Consider the following 16,318-nt stretch of genomic DNA (forward strand, 5'->3'; position numbering starts at 1 on the left):
TCATAGTAAGCCAACTGTGTGTTTTTAATAACCTTTCTTATTAAGGTTTTAAGGAGAAATGCAAAATTATAAACAATGTCACATCATTTGGGTAAGAATCTTCCATAATTAATATATTTAGCCTTTGTAGTTTCTTAACCCTTTTTTGTCTAATTTTCTTTTTGGTATCTTAGGATTTGGCTACTTTATTTGAGGAACTACAGGGAGAAAAGAAACTGAAATCTCATCAGAAGTTGTCTGAAACTTTGAAAAACTTACTTAGTTGTGTATATAGTTGCCCATCTTATATAGCAAAATATTTGATGAAAGTACTTCAGGGAGTCAACGGTGAGGTATGTGCCATTTAAGTGGATTGTACATTCCTGCGATGTTACTAAAGAATTGTAACTGCTTGTGGGTAAGGAAGACAATTGTAAGAGTTGCATGTGTGCACTCAGAAGAGATAAATGTAATATTAATTTGAGAGGGGGATGAGTTGAGGTAGAGAAAAACGGATAAAAGATACAAAGACAAGTACCGGTGAGTTTCTTTTTATTTTAAAATTAAATGTGTTGTCCTTGTCTAATCATTAAGTTTATTTTAAATGAACTTAACAGTCTCGTGTCTCATGGGGCTGCACTGCTGAAAGCAGCTGTTGGTTCATCTCTGTTTTTCAAGTGAAAATTCTATACAAAGGAATATATTCGGACACAAGTCTGTGAGAATTCCAAAATCATTTGCTCGTTTATTATATATATTTAGAGCTTTCATTATGTTCTCAAAGAAGCTTGCGTTACAGAAGAAAGCAGTTGTGAAACACTTGTTGATGTGATGGCATGTGCTGACCAACAAAAAAAAGGTTCTTTCATCCCAGTGTTACAGAAATGTCTGTGTGCTTCATCAGTCCTATACTGACTGTAGGCTTAGAGAACTAAAATGAGTCAAATGGATTGAAGACCATTTGATTACACTTTCTTGGTAGAAACAAACAGGTTGCATTCAGCCCTTAGTTGTCCCTGGTATAGTTTAAATTAGTAATTGACAAATTTCTTGGGTAAAGGACCAGATAGGAAATATTTTATGCTTTCGGGGCCACACAGTCTCTGTTGCAGCTACTCATCTCTGCCACAGACAGGGTGTAAACAAATGAGCATGGCTGTGTTTCAGTAAATAAAATTTACAAGAACAGGTGGTCTGTTGAATTTGACCTGGAAGCCATAATTTGTTGGCCCCTAGTTTAGCAGTTAAAGATTCACATACATAATTTGAATTAATATTAATTATACCAAGTTGGAAACATTGAAGGACGCATACAGTGTTTTAGGGAATGTTAAACTTTATTTTTATTCTCTAAAGTTTTAGTTTGTGTTTTCTGTTCTCAAGTCTTGAGGGATGCTCACAGATTATCTTTCTGCTCGTCTCTGAAGGGTTTAGCACTTTTGAGCATTACACATGAACTATCAGAAAGGACCTGAGTGCCTTAGTGTGAATTAATAGCTGTCTCCATGTCTAAGAAGTTACCGTCATTGGGTTTTTTCCTCCAGGCTAAACTCCTATCTTACAGCAGGCTTTGAGTGTCTCTGTAGGGTGAGCAAAAACATGTAAATATACATAACTATTTACTAATAGTCTTTTGATCTTTAGATGGTGCTTTCTCAGCTATTGCCTATGGCTGAACAACTGCTAGAAAAGATCCAGAAGGAGCCCACAGCTGTGCTGAAAGATGAGGCCGTTGTTTTGCATCTCACTCTGGGAAAGTATAATGAATTTTCAGCTTCCCTTTTAAATAAGGATCCGAAGAGTCTAGATGTATTTATAAAAGCTGTGCACACAACAAAGGAACTTTACGCAGGAATGCCAACCATTCAGATCACAGCCCTTGAAAAGGTCAGTGATTTCTTTCAGAAACTAAGGCATAGCATGTTCAAGCATTTAAAGGTAGAAGGCAACAGGAACAGAGTTTAAAAAAAAAAATTTAATATTTTATTTGGAGAAGATAGTTACAGGTAGACTAGACATGTTTTAAAGGAATATGATGTATTTGACCCATTTTTGAAAACTGAATGTTGTACATGGGTCATTAAAAAGAATTGCATTTTAACTGACAAAATTAAATGGGAAACAATTTTGTATTTTGAGAGAGGTTGATATAAAAATTATTTGTGGAGTTTAAACTTGTTCACTGAACTCAGTTGCCTTTTTTCTGCCCCCTCTAGATTACAAAACCATTTTTTGCAGCCATATCAGATGAAAAAGTTCAGCAGAAGCTTTTAAGCATGTTGTTTGATTTATTGGTGAACTGTAAAAACTCACATTGTGCTCAGACTGTCAGCAGTGTTTTTAAAGGGGTAAGCTGCAAACTTCTTGTAATTTTTTTATCAATGTTTATAGTCTCTTCCAAGGGACACCATGTTTAAGAGTCCTGCATTTTATAGTGCTTATAAGAGGTCAGATGTTACCATTAACAAAAATGATGGAAAAGTAAATCATAGAGAGGCATAAAATAAAAAATTTTAAATCTTTACCATTATTTTATTTTATGAAGTATTTGTTGATAATTTTAACCAGATAGGATGTGTAGGAATATGTGTGTGTGTGATCTTACTCATATTAGACGGAATCTACCTATTCCTTTATGCAAGGAATAGGAATGAGTCAGTGGCTCAGTATTGAACTGGGTAACATTATTCTACTTAATTTAAATAGTTGTTTAATGACATATAATGGAATTGAAATTCTGCTTGTTGGTTTTTTATGTATATTGAAACCTAGTTATTCTGTTTTTTGAATATAGAATAAAGTTCTAGTATCTAGATTCAGCAGTTCTCGGAATTTTAACATATTTACTTAATCTTTTTTCCTTCTTTTTCTTTGCTGAAATATTTTAAAGTAAATCTCAAAATGTCATGTGCTTTCATCCCTCTGTACTTCAGTGTGCATCTTTTGAAAAGTGGATACGACTACAATGCCATTAGAAGTAAAATAATAATAATAATAATTCCTTGGTATTATCTAATACCTAGTTCATAATCATATTTCCATGGTTATTGCAAAAGTATTTTTTATAGTTGTTTTCTTTGAATCAGAATCCAAAGATGTAGTCGTGATGTTAGAACCTTATAAAAAGAGATATCTGGATCCCACCCCATATCTAAAGAATCTCTGGGGCAGCGAGTCTGTTTTTGTGCATGTGTGTATATGTCTTATTCCTTCCCAGCTGATTAGAATATACATATCTGATCCGGCACTTGGAAACAATTGGTATGGATGATTCTGTATTGCGTTACTGGTTTTCCACTCTAAGGGATGAACATGAAATTGAGTGACTGGACTGGAGAAGTGATACCGTATCCTAATCAAGACAAGTGCAGGGCTGTAACTTGAGACTCCCAAGATAAATTATATAGAAAGCAAGTGCATGGTAGTAGGAGAGCTTAGTTAAAATGAAAATCTGAAGTTGAATTTATGTTGGCTAGTGCTTTTGGTATATACTCTGCCCTACTTTGCTTTCTTCTCATTCTGGTTTTTCAACAACTCTGTAACAAGGTAGTAGCATCCAGTGCTGGGGGGGGTTCAGATGCATATCCAGTAAGTCATTCCTCCCTCTTAATTGAATAAATCCTTCCTAGGGGTTAACATTTATTGCTCTAATTTTATCCCAATGGATTATATCATCAACTCTTTTTCCTTCAATATTTCAGATTTCCGTTAATGCTGAACAAGTCCGAATAGAACTGGAGCCACCAGATAAAGCTAAACCCTTGGGCACAGTTCAGCAAAAAAGAAGGCAAAAAATGCAGCAGAAGTAAGAGCTACAAATGCATTGAGTACATGCTGTTGTTCCCCTGACTCTGAATGTTATGAAATCATTGGAACTTTTTGATACCCATCAATTTGCTATAATCAGGCACAATGGTTTTTACTTAGCACATGATAGAGTTTGCTTTTCCAACTTTTTGTCTTCTCCATTTTCCAGAAAATCACAAGATCTAGAATCTGTTCAGGAAGTTGGAGGTTCCTACTGGCAAAGAGTAACTCTCATCCTGGAATTACTGCAGCACAAAAAGAAGCTCAAAAGTCCTCAGATATTGGTGCCAACTCTTTTTAACTTGCTATCAAGGTAATGACACTTGGCTTTGATCTGTGAGAGAATAGGACTCTAATTCTTGCCCATCTTATCTAACATTCTCTTTTCAACATACTCTTCTCTTGTTTAGTTAGTCTGTAAAATAAGACAAGTACTACAAGTGAAATTAAAAGATTGGTTTTAGGTATCCATTGCCAGTGTCCCAAACTGACCTTAGTGTCCTGTGTCACGTAGTAAATGACCACTCACTCTACAGCCTACTTTCCTCTGAACTTTTCAGTAGCATGCCTGGGACATCATTACTTGTATTTCAAGATACAGTGTTGAATTTATATAGATATAGATATGTGTATATATAGTGTTTGCTATCTAAATATATTTTCATATATATAGATGTATATATTCTATATATGTAGATTTGTGTGTGTGTAAATTGAGTGTGAATTGTAGCGTGTGCTTTCTTGTGAAAGGCAAAGTAATTCTGAAGGTTGTCCTGTAAGATTCCAAATAGGTTAATGGAAAGTGCAATAGAGAGGAAGTGGAATTTGACATAGCGCCTGTCTATATGAGAGAAATTAGAGTTAGAAATCTTATGTCTTATTTCTCGACTTCATGTTTAATGATAGTATTTTAGTTATTCCTTATTGAATATGAGTTCTGGACAACGGCCATTAGTGTAACAATGAATTGTACAACTTTTACATTTCCCATCATTTCTCTTTTGGGTGTCCTGAAGGTGTTTAGAACCCTTGCCACAAGAGCAGGGAAATATGGAATACACCAAACAATTAATTCTTAGTTGTCTGCTCAACATCTGCCAAAAACTCTCTCCAGATGGTGGCAAAATACCCAAAGGTAGGTACTTTTTGGAAGGAAAGATTAGAAAAATTATCTACTTTGAGTGTGAGTGTACCTGCCACTTAGGGTTTTTGTCTTTCTCACCACTGTAGATATTTTAGATGAGGAGAAGTTCAATGTGGAGTTGATAGTTCAGTGCATCCGCCTTTCGGAGATGCCGCAGACCCATCACCATGCCCTTTTACTTTTGGGCACTGTTGCTGGAATATTTCCGGTAAGCGTTAATGATATAAGATTTTAGCAGATATTTCAGATATTTTTCTTCCACAGAAATGCATTGGCACCTATTGATTTTAAATTTAATCAATTAGGCTTTGGAATCTTCCAGCACTGGTGAGACTCTCAGCCCTGCCTCTTCATAGCTGGGACTGTATGAGCCAATTGATCTTGCTAAGCTTTGGTTTCCCTTTTTATCAAGTGGGAATAATAACCTTCTTCACTGGATTGTTGGGGGAATTCAGTTGGATAATTTGTGGTTAGTACTTAGCGTAATACCTGGCACACTATCTATCTAATAAAACAGTGGATATTGGTGTTAATTGGGAAAAGTTAATATCTCATTTATCCTCAAGTAATCCTCAAAATAACCTTTAACCAGTGACTTAAGAAAATTAATTTGATCATAAACTATATCATTTAAAGAAATCATGTCCCTTTTATGAAAAACATCATTTAAACATTTGTAAAGAGATTGAAGCTATTTTCATATTGAGGATTTGGGTCAGAGCTCCTTAACCTGGGGTTCTCATATATATATGGGATTTTTTTTTTCTTGTAAGAGAGTCTGTGCTTCTCAAAGGGGTTGATAATCCAGAAACAGTTAAGAATCATTAATATTTTTTCTGTTTTGATAGAAATATAGTTCAGATGCCATAAAATTCACCCATTTAAAGTATACAATTAAGTGATTTTAGTATATTCACGAAATTTGTGTGATCACCACCACGATCTACTTGAAGAGTATTTTCATCACCCCAGAAAAGAAACTCTACACCCATTAACAGTCACTCTTCCTCTCCCTCCTCCCTGTCACTGCCACTGTCACCACCAGCACCACCAGCACCACCATGACCACCAGCCTGCTCCTGGCCACTAGTAATCCATTTTCCGTCTCTATCAATCTGCCTATGCTGAACATGTCATATAAACTGAGTCATACAATATGTGGCCCTCTGTGTTTCTTTTGCTTAGCATAATGTTTTGTTGTTGTTGTTGTTGTTGTTTGAGACGGAGTCTTGCTCTGTTGCCCAGGCTGGAGTGCAGTGGCGCGATCTCAGCTCACTGCAAGCTCCGCCTCTCAGGTTCATGCCATTCTCCTGCCCCAGCCTCCCGAGTAGCTGGGACTACAGGCACCTACCACCACGCCCGGCTAATTTTTTTGTATTTTTAGTAGAGACGGGGTTTCACCGTGTTAGCCAGGATGGTCTCGATCTCCTGACCTCGTGATCCACCCGCCTTGGCCTCCCAAAGTGCTGGAATTACAGGCGTGAGCCACCGCACCCGGCTGCTTAGCATAATGTTTTTGAGGTTCATTCATGTTGAAGCTTGAATCCGTATTCCTTTTATGACTGAATAATATTGTCGTATGCGTATGCCACATTGTGTTTATCTGTTCATCGATTGATGGACATTTGGGTTGTTTCTACTTTGGGGCTATTATAAATTATGTTGCTATGAATATTCTAGACAGGGTTTTGTGTGGACATGTTTTCTTATCTCCTGGGTATATATACCTAGGAGTGGAATTGTTGGGTCACACGGAATTTTATGTTTAACTTTGGAGTAACTTGCAAGACTATTTTCCATAGTGGCCACACCATTTTGCTTCCACCAGTAGCCTGTAAAGATCTCAATTTCTTCACATCCTTGCCAGTACTTGTTACTGTCTTTTTTATCACCATTCTAGTGGGTGTGAAGTAGTATTTGTGCTTATATTCTTTTCGTATGAATTTTTTCTTTGAAGAAATGTCTTTTCAAATCCTTCGCCTGTTTTTTAATCAGGTTATTTCTCTTTTTGTCGGTGAGTTGTAATGAATCATTGAAATGGAAAATGTTAGCCTGAGCAGGAATATCACTTGTGGCCAGGAGTTCAAGACCAGCCTGAGTAACATAGCGAGACCCCATCCTTACAAAAAAGAAAAGGAAAAAAAATTAGCTGGGCAGGGTAGCATGCACCTGTAGTCCTAGCTACTCAGGAGGCTGAGGTGGAAGGATTGCTTGAGCTTAGGAGTCCAAGGTTTCAGTGAACTGTGATCACACAACTGCACTGCATCCCAGCCTGAATGACAGGGTGAGACTCTGTCTCTTAAAAAATAAATTAGTAGAAATTAATAGAAATAGAAAATGTTGATAGTTGTGTTTTCTTTCAGGATAAAGTTTTACACAATATCATGTCTATTTTTACATTTATGGGAGCCAATGTCATGCGCCTAGATGATACTTACAGTTTTCAAGTTATTAACAAGACAGTGAAAATGGTTATTCCCGCACTTATTCAGGTAAGCTCTCTTTATACCATCGTGGGGTTTCTTTTTTTAATTGAAAAATTTTGCATATAAATGACATTAAAAGCCCTTTTTTTTAGTTTTTTTGGTTTTTTTTTATATCCTCAACAATTGTATAAAAAGCCTTTCTGAAATGCTCAAGTACATTGCCCTTAAGTTTTAGAACATTGAAGCTAAGAAGCAGTCTTGGCAATGTCTTTCCCAATAATATAAACAAACGTGTTATAGCTGGTTCTGCTGTGCTGTGAGTGTGTAACTGTAAGTGTCTTAACATCATTCGGGTGGAGTAAATTTACATCCACCATCTATTTCAGGACATTGCATCAGTTTGATGATACCTTCTTACATGTTGATGAGGCTAGGAACTTTTAGAGCTACAGTGACAAACTTGTTAGCATGCAGTCTAGCAAATGTTTACCAAGCATTCTCTAAGAGCTAAACTTGGAGACAGGTGAGATGTTCCCAGTGAGGAATGAACAATTCAAAAGTTAAAAGTAGCCTCAAGAATAAAAGAGCTTGGTCATCTACTTGAGTTTTCTATGTACCCTTCACTTGTTAATTAATGTCTTTTCTCATGCTATTGACCATCTCAGGGATGACCATATTCAGCACCTTCTTTTAACCTTAGTATTAGATTGGTGTTCTCAGTGTCCACCAAGTTGGCAAGTATAGGATATATACCTAAAAAGAAAAATAATAATATGCATTCATATGATCAGTGCTGGTCGAATAAGTAAATGCTAAAGAGTTCAGAATAGGGGAAAGTCTATATGGGCCAGGATGACCAGAAAGTTCTATGAGAAATAGAATTTGTACCGGTATGAAAGAAGGATAGGATTTGTTCAGTGATGGCAGAGCCAATAGTATGAGAAAAGGCATGATCTAGGAATGTGCACAGCATGTTTGAAGAATGTAATGGTGATTGATTGATGGAGAGCAGAGAGTTGAGACAGGTAGATTGTTGGTTTATTCATTCATTCAAGTGTTTTCTGTCATTCTTTCTGTCATTTATTCAACAACTATATTTGGATCACCAGTACCTGGAGTAAAATGGTTCAAACTTTATTCTGAAAACAGCAGGAAGTTGTTGGCCTTTTCTGTGCTCTGCTTATCTTCATTCTTCTTGAGGCACAACCCAAATCCTGCGTGATTTGTGCAGCCTTCTCAGGCAGTCTAAGCAGACTTGCTGTCAGTGTCACGTATTTGGCATCTGCCATTACTGCCTGCTGTTATCTTTTCACATATGTATTCTGTTTCTTTTGTTTGTTTGAGACAGAGTTTTGCTCTTGTTGCCCAGGCTAGAGTGCAATGGCTTGATCTCGGGTCACTGCAACCTCCGCCTCCTGGTTTCAAGTGATTCTCCTGCCTCAGCCTCCTGAGTAGCTGGGACTACAGGCATGCACCACCACGCCCGGCTAATTTTGTATTTTTAGTAGAGATGGGTTTAACCATGTTGGCCTGGCTGGTCTTGAACTCCTGACCTTAGGTGATCTGCCCACCTTGGCCTCCCAAAGTGTTGGGATTACAGGTGTGAGCCACTGCACCCAGCCATGTATCCTGTTTCATACAGAAAATAAATCTCCTTTGGGACAGGGCTCACATCCTACGCTTTGTATTCCCCTCGGGGCTAAATAGCGCTTGGGACGTGACAGGTACTTACTGAACATTTATTATTAGGCCTTTGATTATTAAAACCCTTGTGGCTGAGTGTGGTGGCGTGCACCTGTAACACCAGCACTTTGGGAAGCTGAGGTGGGATTATTTGAGGCCAGGAGTTTGAGAACAGCCTGGTCAACATAGCAAAACCCCGTCTCTACAAAAATTTTTAAAAAGTACTGGTGGGGTCCTGGGATGTCCCAGCTTCTTCAGAGGCTGGGGCAGGAGGATCTCTTTGAGCTCAGGAGATCCAGGCTGCGGTGAGATATGATCACACCACTGCACTTCAGCCTGGGCCCCAGAGAAAGACCCTGTCTCTAAAAAAATAAATAAAATTCTTCCGGCAATTTCTGGGGGCCCATCTAAAAGCCTTATCTTGTTCACCTAAACTTGTTTTGTGGACAATTACTTGCACCTACTCATTGTCTCTGCTTGCTGTTTTGTAGTCTGATAGTGGAGATTCTATAGAAGTTTCAAGAAATGTTGAAGAGATCGTGGTAAAAGTCATTGGTGTATTTGTGGATGCACTGCCACACGTCCCGGAGCACAGGCGCCTGCCCATCCTTGTTCAACTTGTTGATACACTGGGTGCAGAGAAATTCCTCTGGATTCTCCTCATCTTGCTTTTTGAACAGTATGTCACAAAAACAGTGCTGGCGGCTGCCTATGGCGAAAAGGTCAGAACCTAGGGTGGGAAGATAAGGAAAATGGTGATTTCTCACAATTTTATGATATTGTCCAGTTTAAACATGGGGCTGATGATGCCTAATGTGTGTTGTTTAGAACCTTTTTGCTCAGAACCTTTTTCAAAAAGGTTTTTGGCATTTTAAAAAATTGCATTCAGAGCCCATAGCACTCTGAATATCCTCAGTTGCAGCAAAACATCTTCTGAGGGCGAATTAACTTTTCTGAGAAACAGATCTGGTGCCACACAAGTGGTCCTGTTTTAAGCCCAGCAGAGTATGGCTGAAGAGTAATGAAACAGTGTCTCTTCAAAGTGGTTTTGAAGGCAGTTTGTGGGGAAATAGAGGAGCGTCCGTGTCCCTGAAGTCAGTAAGACACAAACACAGGTGATTGTTTGGATAAAGCCCTGTTTTGATAAGTCAAGGACCGTTTTTAAATGACTTCTTAGACATGGAATCTGGGAGTAGATCTCGACCTACTCTAAATAAAGTAGTGTACTCTGTTCTGCTAGAAATCCTAACGCACATTATCTTGAAATTATGCCTTCACAATTCCTAAGTACAGATCTGTTACCTTTTTCTTTTTCTACACAGGATGCTATTTTAGAAGCAGACACTGAATTTTGGTTTTCAGTCTGTTGTGAGTTTAGTGTTCAGCATCAGATACAAAGCTTGATGAATATCCTCCAGTACTTACTAAAGCTGCCAGAGGAAAAAGAAGGTAAGCGTAGATTGAGTGTCACTTACTGTTCAATCTGAAAGCTAAAGAGAAACAGAAGAGAATGCAGGTTATCCTTAGTACATCTTCAGAAGGATTTTTAAAGTAAGCTAATCATTTTAATTTGATTGTGTAGTTTCTTGAATCCTTATGGAAAATAGTCGGGATTCCATTTGCCATTCCTCACACATTGTCTTTTATACCTCTGTGCCCTGCACTGACGTCTTGGCTGTGGAATGTTGCTGGTATCCAGGATGAGTTAGGTTCAAATGACAGTAAATGATCAGGACCTCATTAGCTGTCTCTCGGCTTCTCATTAAAATATCTGAAGACATTTACATGAAAAGAAAAAAAGTAGGTACCACAGGAGTGGCAGCAAAATATTAAAATTGTACCATACAGCAGAGCCTTGAAGAAAATCCCACTAACCGCAGGACCACTGAGGCTGGCTTGGGAAAGGGTTGATGAAGCCAGGTGTGATGGTGTCAGCCTGTGGTCCCAGCTACCCAGGAGAATGAGACAGGAGGATCACTTTAGCTTGGTTCAAGACCAGCCTGAGCAACATAGTAAGACCCCGTCTCTAAAAAAAACTTTTTTTCATTAAGAAAGGGTTGACGTGTTGATAGTTCTTATTAGTTCTCTACAGTTTGAAGCAGAACAACAAGGCACATTAGAAAGAAGGTACTCTAAGAGCTCCGCAGAGACTGTTTTCTGTGTGGCCAGCCATTGGCCCTGTCATCCCTGTTTGGCGAGGCAGTAACTTGTCCCATCCTGCAGTCAGCTCAGGTTTGACAGGGACAGACGAGGGAGGTCCCTGGAGAGTATGTGGTGTATGTGGTATATGTGGTGATGTGGGTAAGGAAGTGGCTTAGCAGTAAGTCATTCTGTAGGATAGTGGTTTTTAACACTGCACTGCCAACCCATTTACATTAGATACATTGAATAAAGAAATCTACATCTGCAGTTGGAAGTTCAAAGACTCCTTCCGTGATATGGTCTTCTTCCATATGATTGTCCAGTTTCCCTGTTTTGTTTTTTGTCTTAAACACTCGCTTCTCAGGGCCATTGGGTACTTTCTTGGCAAATACACTCACGTTTTTCACTAATTTAGAAGAGGAGAAACTGGATGTAATAGATGAACAGATTTCTCTGTGAAAATGTTATCCCATTAACCATCCTTTACTCGAAAGGTTATATCTGTTAATTCTGTATGAAGGATTCGGGTGAAAATGAGTAAGGTCACTTGTTTCGTTGCTTTTTCAGAAACCATTCCCAAAGCAGTGTCATTTAATAAGAGTGAATCACAAGAAGAAATGCTACAGGTTTTTAATGTAGAGACTCACACTAGCAAGCAACTGCGGCATTTTAAATTTTTGTCAGTGTCCTTCATGTCTCAGTTCCTGTCTTCCAATAATTTTCTGAAAAAGGTAATGTGTTCTTTAAATGTGTTTATAAAAAGGTATTCTGCTGTCTCCAAGGAACTGTTTTCAACCAGTAGAAGTAGCTTGGTAAATGGCTCATGAAAATGTGAGGCATGCCTTTAAAGATAATAGAAAAAGAAAATACGTTTCACCATGAAAAGCTGTTCGTCATGATCTACTGAGATTGAACATAATGTAAACTGTGTAACTCAGTGGTTTCATTCTTAAGTGTTGTGCACCCACCAGAAGTTTATGAACCTGTACACCAAAAAAATCTACAAGAATCTTTATAATATTCATAACATTCTTCACGGTAGCACAAAACTGGTAACAACTCCAGTGTCTACCAACAGAGTAGATAAATTGCCTGTATTTTATTTTATTTTTTGAGACAGGTCTCACTCTGTGTCCCAGGCTGAAGTGCAGTAGAGCGATCATGGCTCACTGCAACCTGGAACTCCTGGGCTCAAGCAATCCTCTTGCCTCAGCCTCCCAAGCAGCTGGGACTACAGGCGTGTACCACCTACGTCTGGCTAATTTTAAAACTTTTTTTGTAGAGACGGGGTCTCGCTATATTACCCAGGCTGATGTCAAATTCCTGGCCTCAAGCGATCCTCCCAACTCGAGTTCCCATAGTGCTGGGATTACAGGCATGGGCCACCATGCCCAGCCTTTCTTTACCTGGATATAGTGAGTTCTGCATGTATGATTTGTGTACCTCTCTGTTTGTGTATTAAACTTATTTAAACAATGAGAGAAAAGGAAGGAAAGAAAGGAATATGACCAGGAATGCAAAAATGGTTTGACATTAGAGTACTGTAAAGTTCATTGAGTCCTATAATGCGTTAACAGATGAAGAAGGGAAACCATATGATCATTTTACATTTTATAGTGAAATAATTCACCAGATTCAATACTCATTCACAACTTAAGAGAAAAAAATCCTCGCTCATGCCTGTAATCCCAGCACTTTGGGAGGCCGAGGCGGGTGGATCACGAGGTCAGGAGATTGAGACCATCCTGGCTAACATGGTCTCTACTAAAAAATACAAAAATTAGCCAGGAGTAGTGGCGGGCGCCTGTAGTCCCAGCTACTCGGGAGGCTGAGGAAGGAGAATGGCATGAACCCGGGATGTGGAGCTTGCAGTCAGCCAAGATCGAGCCACTGCACTCCAGCCAACCTGGGCGACAGAGTGAGACTCTGTCTCAAAAAATAAAAAAAGAAAAAAAAGGAAAAAATCCTCTCAGCAGTGCAGGATAGATGGGAATTACTTTGGCCTAATAAAGGTGACAATCTGAAGCTTGTGGTTTATATCATACCTAAAGATGAACTATTAATGGTGTGCCTGCTACAGTCAGGGACAAGAATCTTCTCTGTCATTGTTTCTATTCAGGAAAATAAATGAAGTGTAAGAATCAGGAAAGAAGAGAATCAGCAGTTAGAACTAATAATGAGTTCAGTAAGCTTGCTTAAGAGAGATCAGCGTAGACACTATCTGGAGATCAGTGTAGGTTGTGATCTGTATCAAGCAGGCTGGCTGAACTAATTAGTCTCGCACACTGTTATATAATATTATTATTCCTCAAATTAGAAAACAGAGTAAAAAAAAAGATTTCCTGTATAATAAAAACATAAACTTATAAGGTACCAAGAATAAGCCTGACAAAAATATGTGCACAAATATTATGGAAGAAATGTGCAAGATATGAAGGGACACAGAAGAAAACTTGGAAGAAATGGAAAGAGAGAGACTGTGTTTACACATAAGAAGCCTCACTATTTAAAGGTGGCAGATCTGCCCAGATTAGTCTAGAAACTCAGTGTGCTTTTTCAATTATATAATTTTAAGAAATGATATTGATACATTGATACCAAACTGTAAGGGGCAAGGACAGTGCTATGGTGCAGGAGTAATCAGATGGATCAATGTGACTGAACAGTAGGCCCAGAAACACATGCGGGCGTAGGTAACAGGTGCAGCAGGTGATTTTACAAAGCAGTTGGGGGAGAGAATGGTCCAAGTGCTGGCCTTGGCATGATTTGTTTTCCATTTGGGGAAAAGTCTGATGTCACACCTTGTAGAAAAGACATTAGTCAGAGTAAAACTTCATTGTAAAAAACAACAGTTCAAATGTTTAGAAGAAAATCAAGGAGAACATGATTGTGACTGGAGGATAGGAAAGAATTTCTTTAAAATTTTGATTCAATAGAAAGCCACAGCCTGAGAGAGAAGATTATTGCTCTGCATAAATCAAAAAGCCTCAGTTTCCATTAGAACAACTGGCAAAGAATATGAATTCACTGAAGAGGAATTACAGATGGCCAGTTAATGTACAATGTCATTTAGCCTCCAATAAGCAAGAAATGTGATTAAATGTGATACCCATCAAATTGGCAAAACTGTTGAAGTTGTTAGTACTAGGGATTGGGTATGTAGTGGCAGACAGTGTGATTGTTCCAACCACCTTAGAAAGCAATTGGCAGGATTCCATGAGGTTGAAAGTTCCAGTAATTCCTGTGATCTGGTCATTCCCTTCCTTAGGCATATATGCTGTAAAAACTTGCCAAGATGCTCAAAGGGACATAAAAATGTTCTTCTCTAGCATTATTAGTAAAAGGGGAAAAAATGGACATAAACTAAACATCTAACAACAGAGGCAAATGGATAGATAAGTTGTATTTATAGAGGAATATCATATGCAGTTAAAATGAAGGAACTAGAACATAAGTCACCATGCATAGATCTCAAAAATATGTTTCCAGAAAAACATGTTGTTCCATGATACGTACTGTTTGAAACATTTGGAAGCAGATTTGGGATGATGGTTGTGTTTGTGGGGCTTGGGGTAGAGGGAGAATAGGACCAAGGAGCAGTACTTGGGGGATTCCAGCTGAATCTGTAATGTTTAACTTCTCAACAAAGGATATGTGAGCTCACCAGATCAGCACGTCATAGAATTCGGTAGTGGTAATTGAGTGTTGATTGCTGTATTTTTCTGAACCATTGTAGTACTTTTTAGATACTACCAGTAGAATGTAATTAAAATAAATTAAGAGAAATAGAGTTACTACAGTATAATGAGGATGATATGAACCTGATTAAATTGTAATGTCAGAAAACAGTTGCTGTGGAAGGTTTGAGTGAATGGTCCGAGTTTCATTGAACTGACTTGAAATGACTTTTATTATTGACTTCCATACTGTTCTAATGACATCTTCTTTAAAAATTAGGTAGTTGAGAGTGGTGGTCCTGAGATTTTAAAAGGCTTTGAAGAGAGGTATGTTTCCTTTTCTTTTTTTACTTTTTATTTGGAAATGACTTCAAACTTATAGAAAACCTGGAAAAATAGTACAGAAAATTCATATACTCTTTACAACCAGGTTCACCATTTGATAATGCTTTCTGCCACATTTGCCTTAGCATTCTCCCTATGTAGGGTTTTTTCTCTGAGCCATTTGAAAGTAAATCATAAGAATAAGAGATGTTCTTATAAAACCACAGTACATTGATCAAATTCTGAAAATTTAACATTGATCCAATCCAGTGATGTAATCTACAGTTCATACTCCAGTCTCCCTAATTATCCCAACACTGTCCTTTACACCGCATGTGTTTCTGCATCATGATTCATGTCAAGTTTGTGTATCGTATTGAGTTGCCATATCTGTTTAGTGTCTTAATCTGGCTCTGATTTCTATGGGCTCATGAATTCTTTATTCCGTGGATTCTAATCCATATGCTGCCATTATATATTTGGGTAAGGAATTTTCCTTTCTCTCCACGTCCTCGGGGGTTGCCTCCTGGCCTTGCTGTGTACCTCCTTTTCAAATGCATGGCGTTCCCAGGGCCACTGTCCTGCCCCGTCCACTGGAAAGTGCCTGCCCTGCAGCCGGGATTGTGAGCTGCTGAGTTCCAGTCCTGTGGGCCAACTTGTAGCGCTATGTGTAGGGCTTTCGTTTTTGGAGCTGATTTTGTCTGAGCCCCCTTCTCCCCTCCTCTGCTGTGCGGTGTCAACTTCTATCTCCACTCTTCCCTCTAGCTCCCCCCTCAGGCTGGCAGCAGTGGGGGGATCTCCAGTGGCAGTTGTGTTGGATTTGGTGTGTTTTTCTAATTACAGGTTATTTGAAGTTTGTAGTCTTTTTTTTTGTCTCCTAATAATGTGAAAGAAGTGGGTTCTATGTTCATTTGTATTAATATTTTTCTTTATACAAATGGTGTATGGTGTGTGTGCGTGTGTGTGTGCCTGTGTGTGTGTGCACACACACCTGCCATTAACCTAGGGCCATAACTCCCTGAACACCCCACTTGGACAGCCCAGTGCGACCCACTGAGCATAAGCTAGATATGAGTGAGTTCCTTAAACGCTTTCAGCATCTGTTGCTTATTTAGCACCTCACAGAGTCTCAGCGA

At 38.6% G+C, this 16,318-nt stretch overlaps 1 protein-coding gene across 1 annotated transcript in view; it reads left to right on the forward strand.

Annotated features, from left to right (window-relative positions):
* Window positions 1-16,318, forward strand: part of HEATR1 (HEAT repeat containing 1) — a 53,728-nt gene that overhangs the window by 28,045 nt on the left and 9,365 nt on the right. The window contains exons 22-33 of the mRNA XM_054476536.2: window positions 174-332; window positions 1,624-1,866; window positions 2,196-2,327; window positions 3,681-3,784; window positions 3,956-4,099; window positions 4,803-4,921; window positions 5,017-5,138; window positions 7,294-7,422; window positions 9,531-9,761; window positions 10,362-10,488; window positions 11,749-11,912; window positions 15,139-15,185. Of these exons, the coding sequence (XP_054332511.1) occupies window positions 174-332; window positions 1,624-1,866; window positions 2,196-2,327; window positions 3,681-3,784; window positions 3,956-4,099; window positions 4,803-4,921; window positions 5,017-5,138; window positions 7,294-7,422; window positions 9,531-9,761; window positions 10,362-10,488; window positions 11,749-11,912; window positions 15,139-15,185 (1,721 nt within the window). The remainder of the gene's footprint in view (window positions 1-173; window positions 333-1,623; window positions 1,867-2,195; window positions 2,328-3,680; window positions 3,785-3,955; window positions 4,100-4,802; window positions 4,922-5,016; window positions 5,139-7,293; window positions 7,423-9,530; window positions 9,762-10,361; window positions 10,489-11,748; window positions 11,913-15,138; window positions 15,186-16,318) is intronic.

This window comes from Pongo pygmaeus, chromosome 1, assembly GCF_028885625.2.
Source record: "Pongo pygmaeus isolate AG05252 chromosome 1, NHGRI_mPonPyg2-v2.0_pri, whole genome shotgun sequence".
Classification (NCBI taxonomy): Eukaryota; Metazoa; Chordata; class Mammalia; order Primates; family Hominidae; genus Pongo; species Pongo pygmaeus.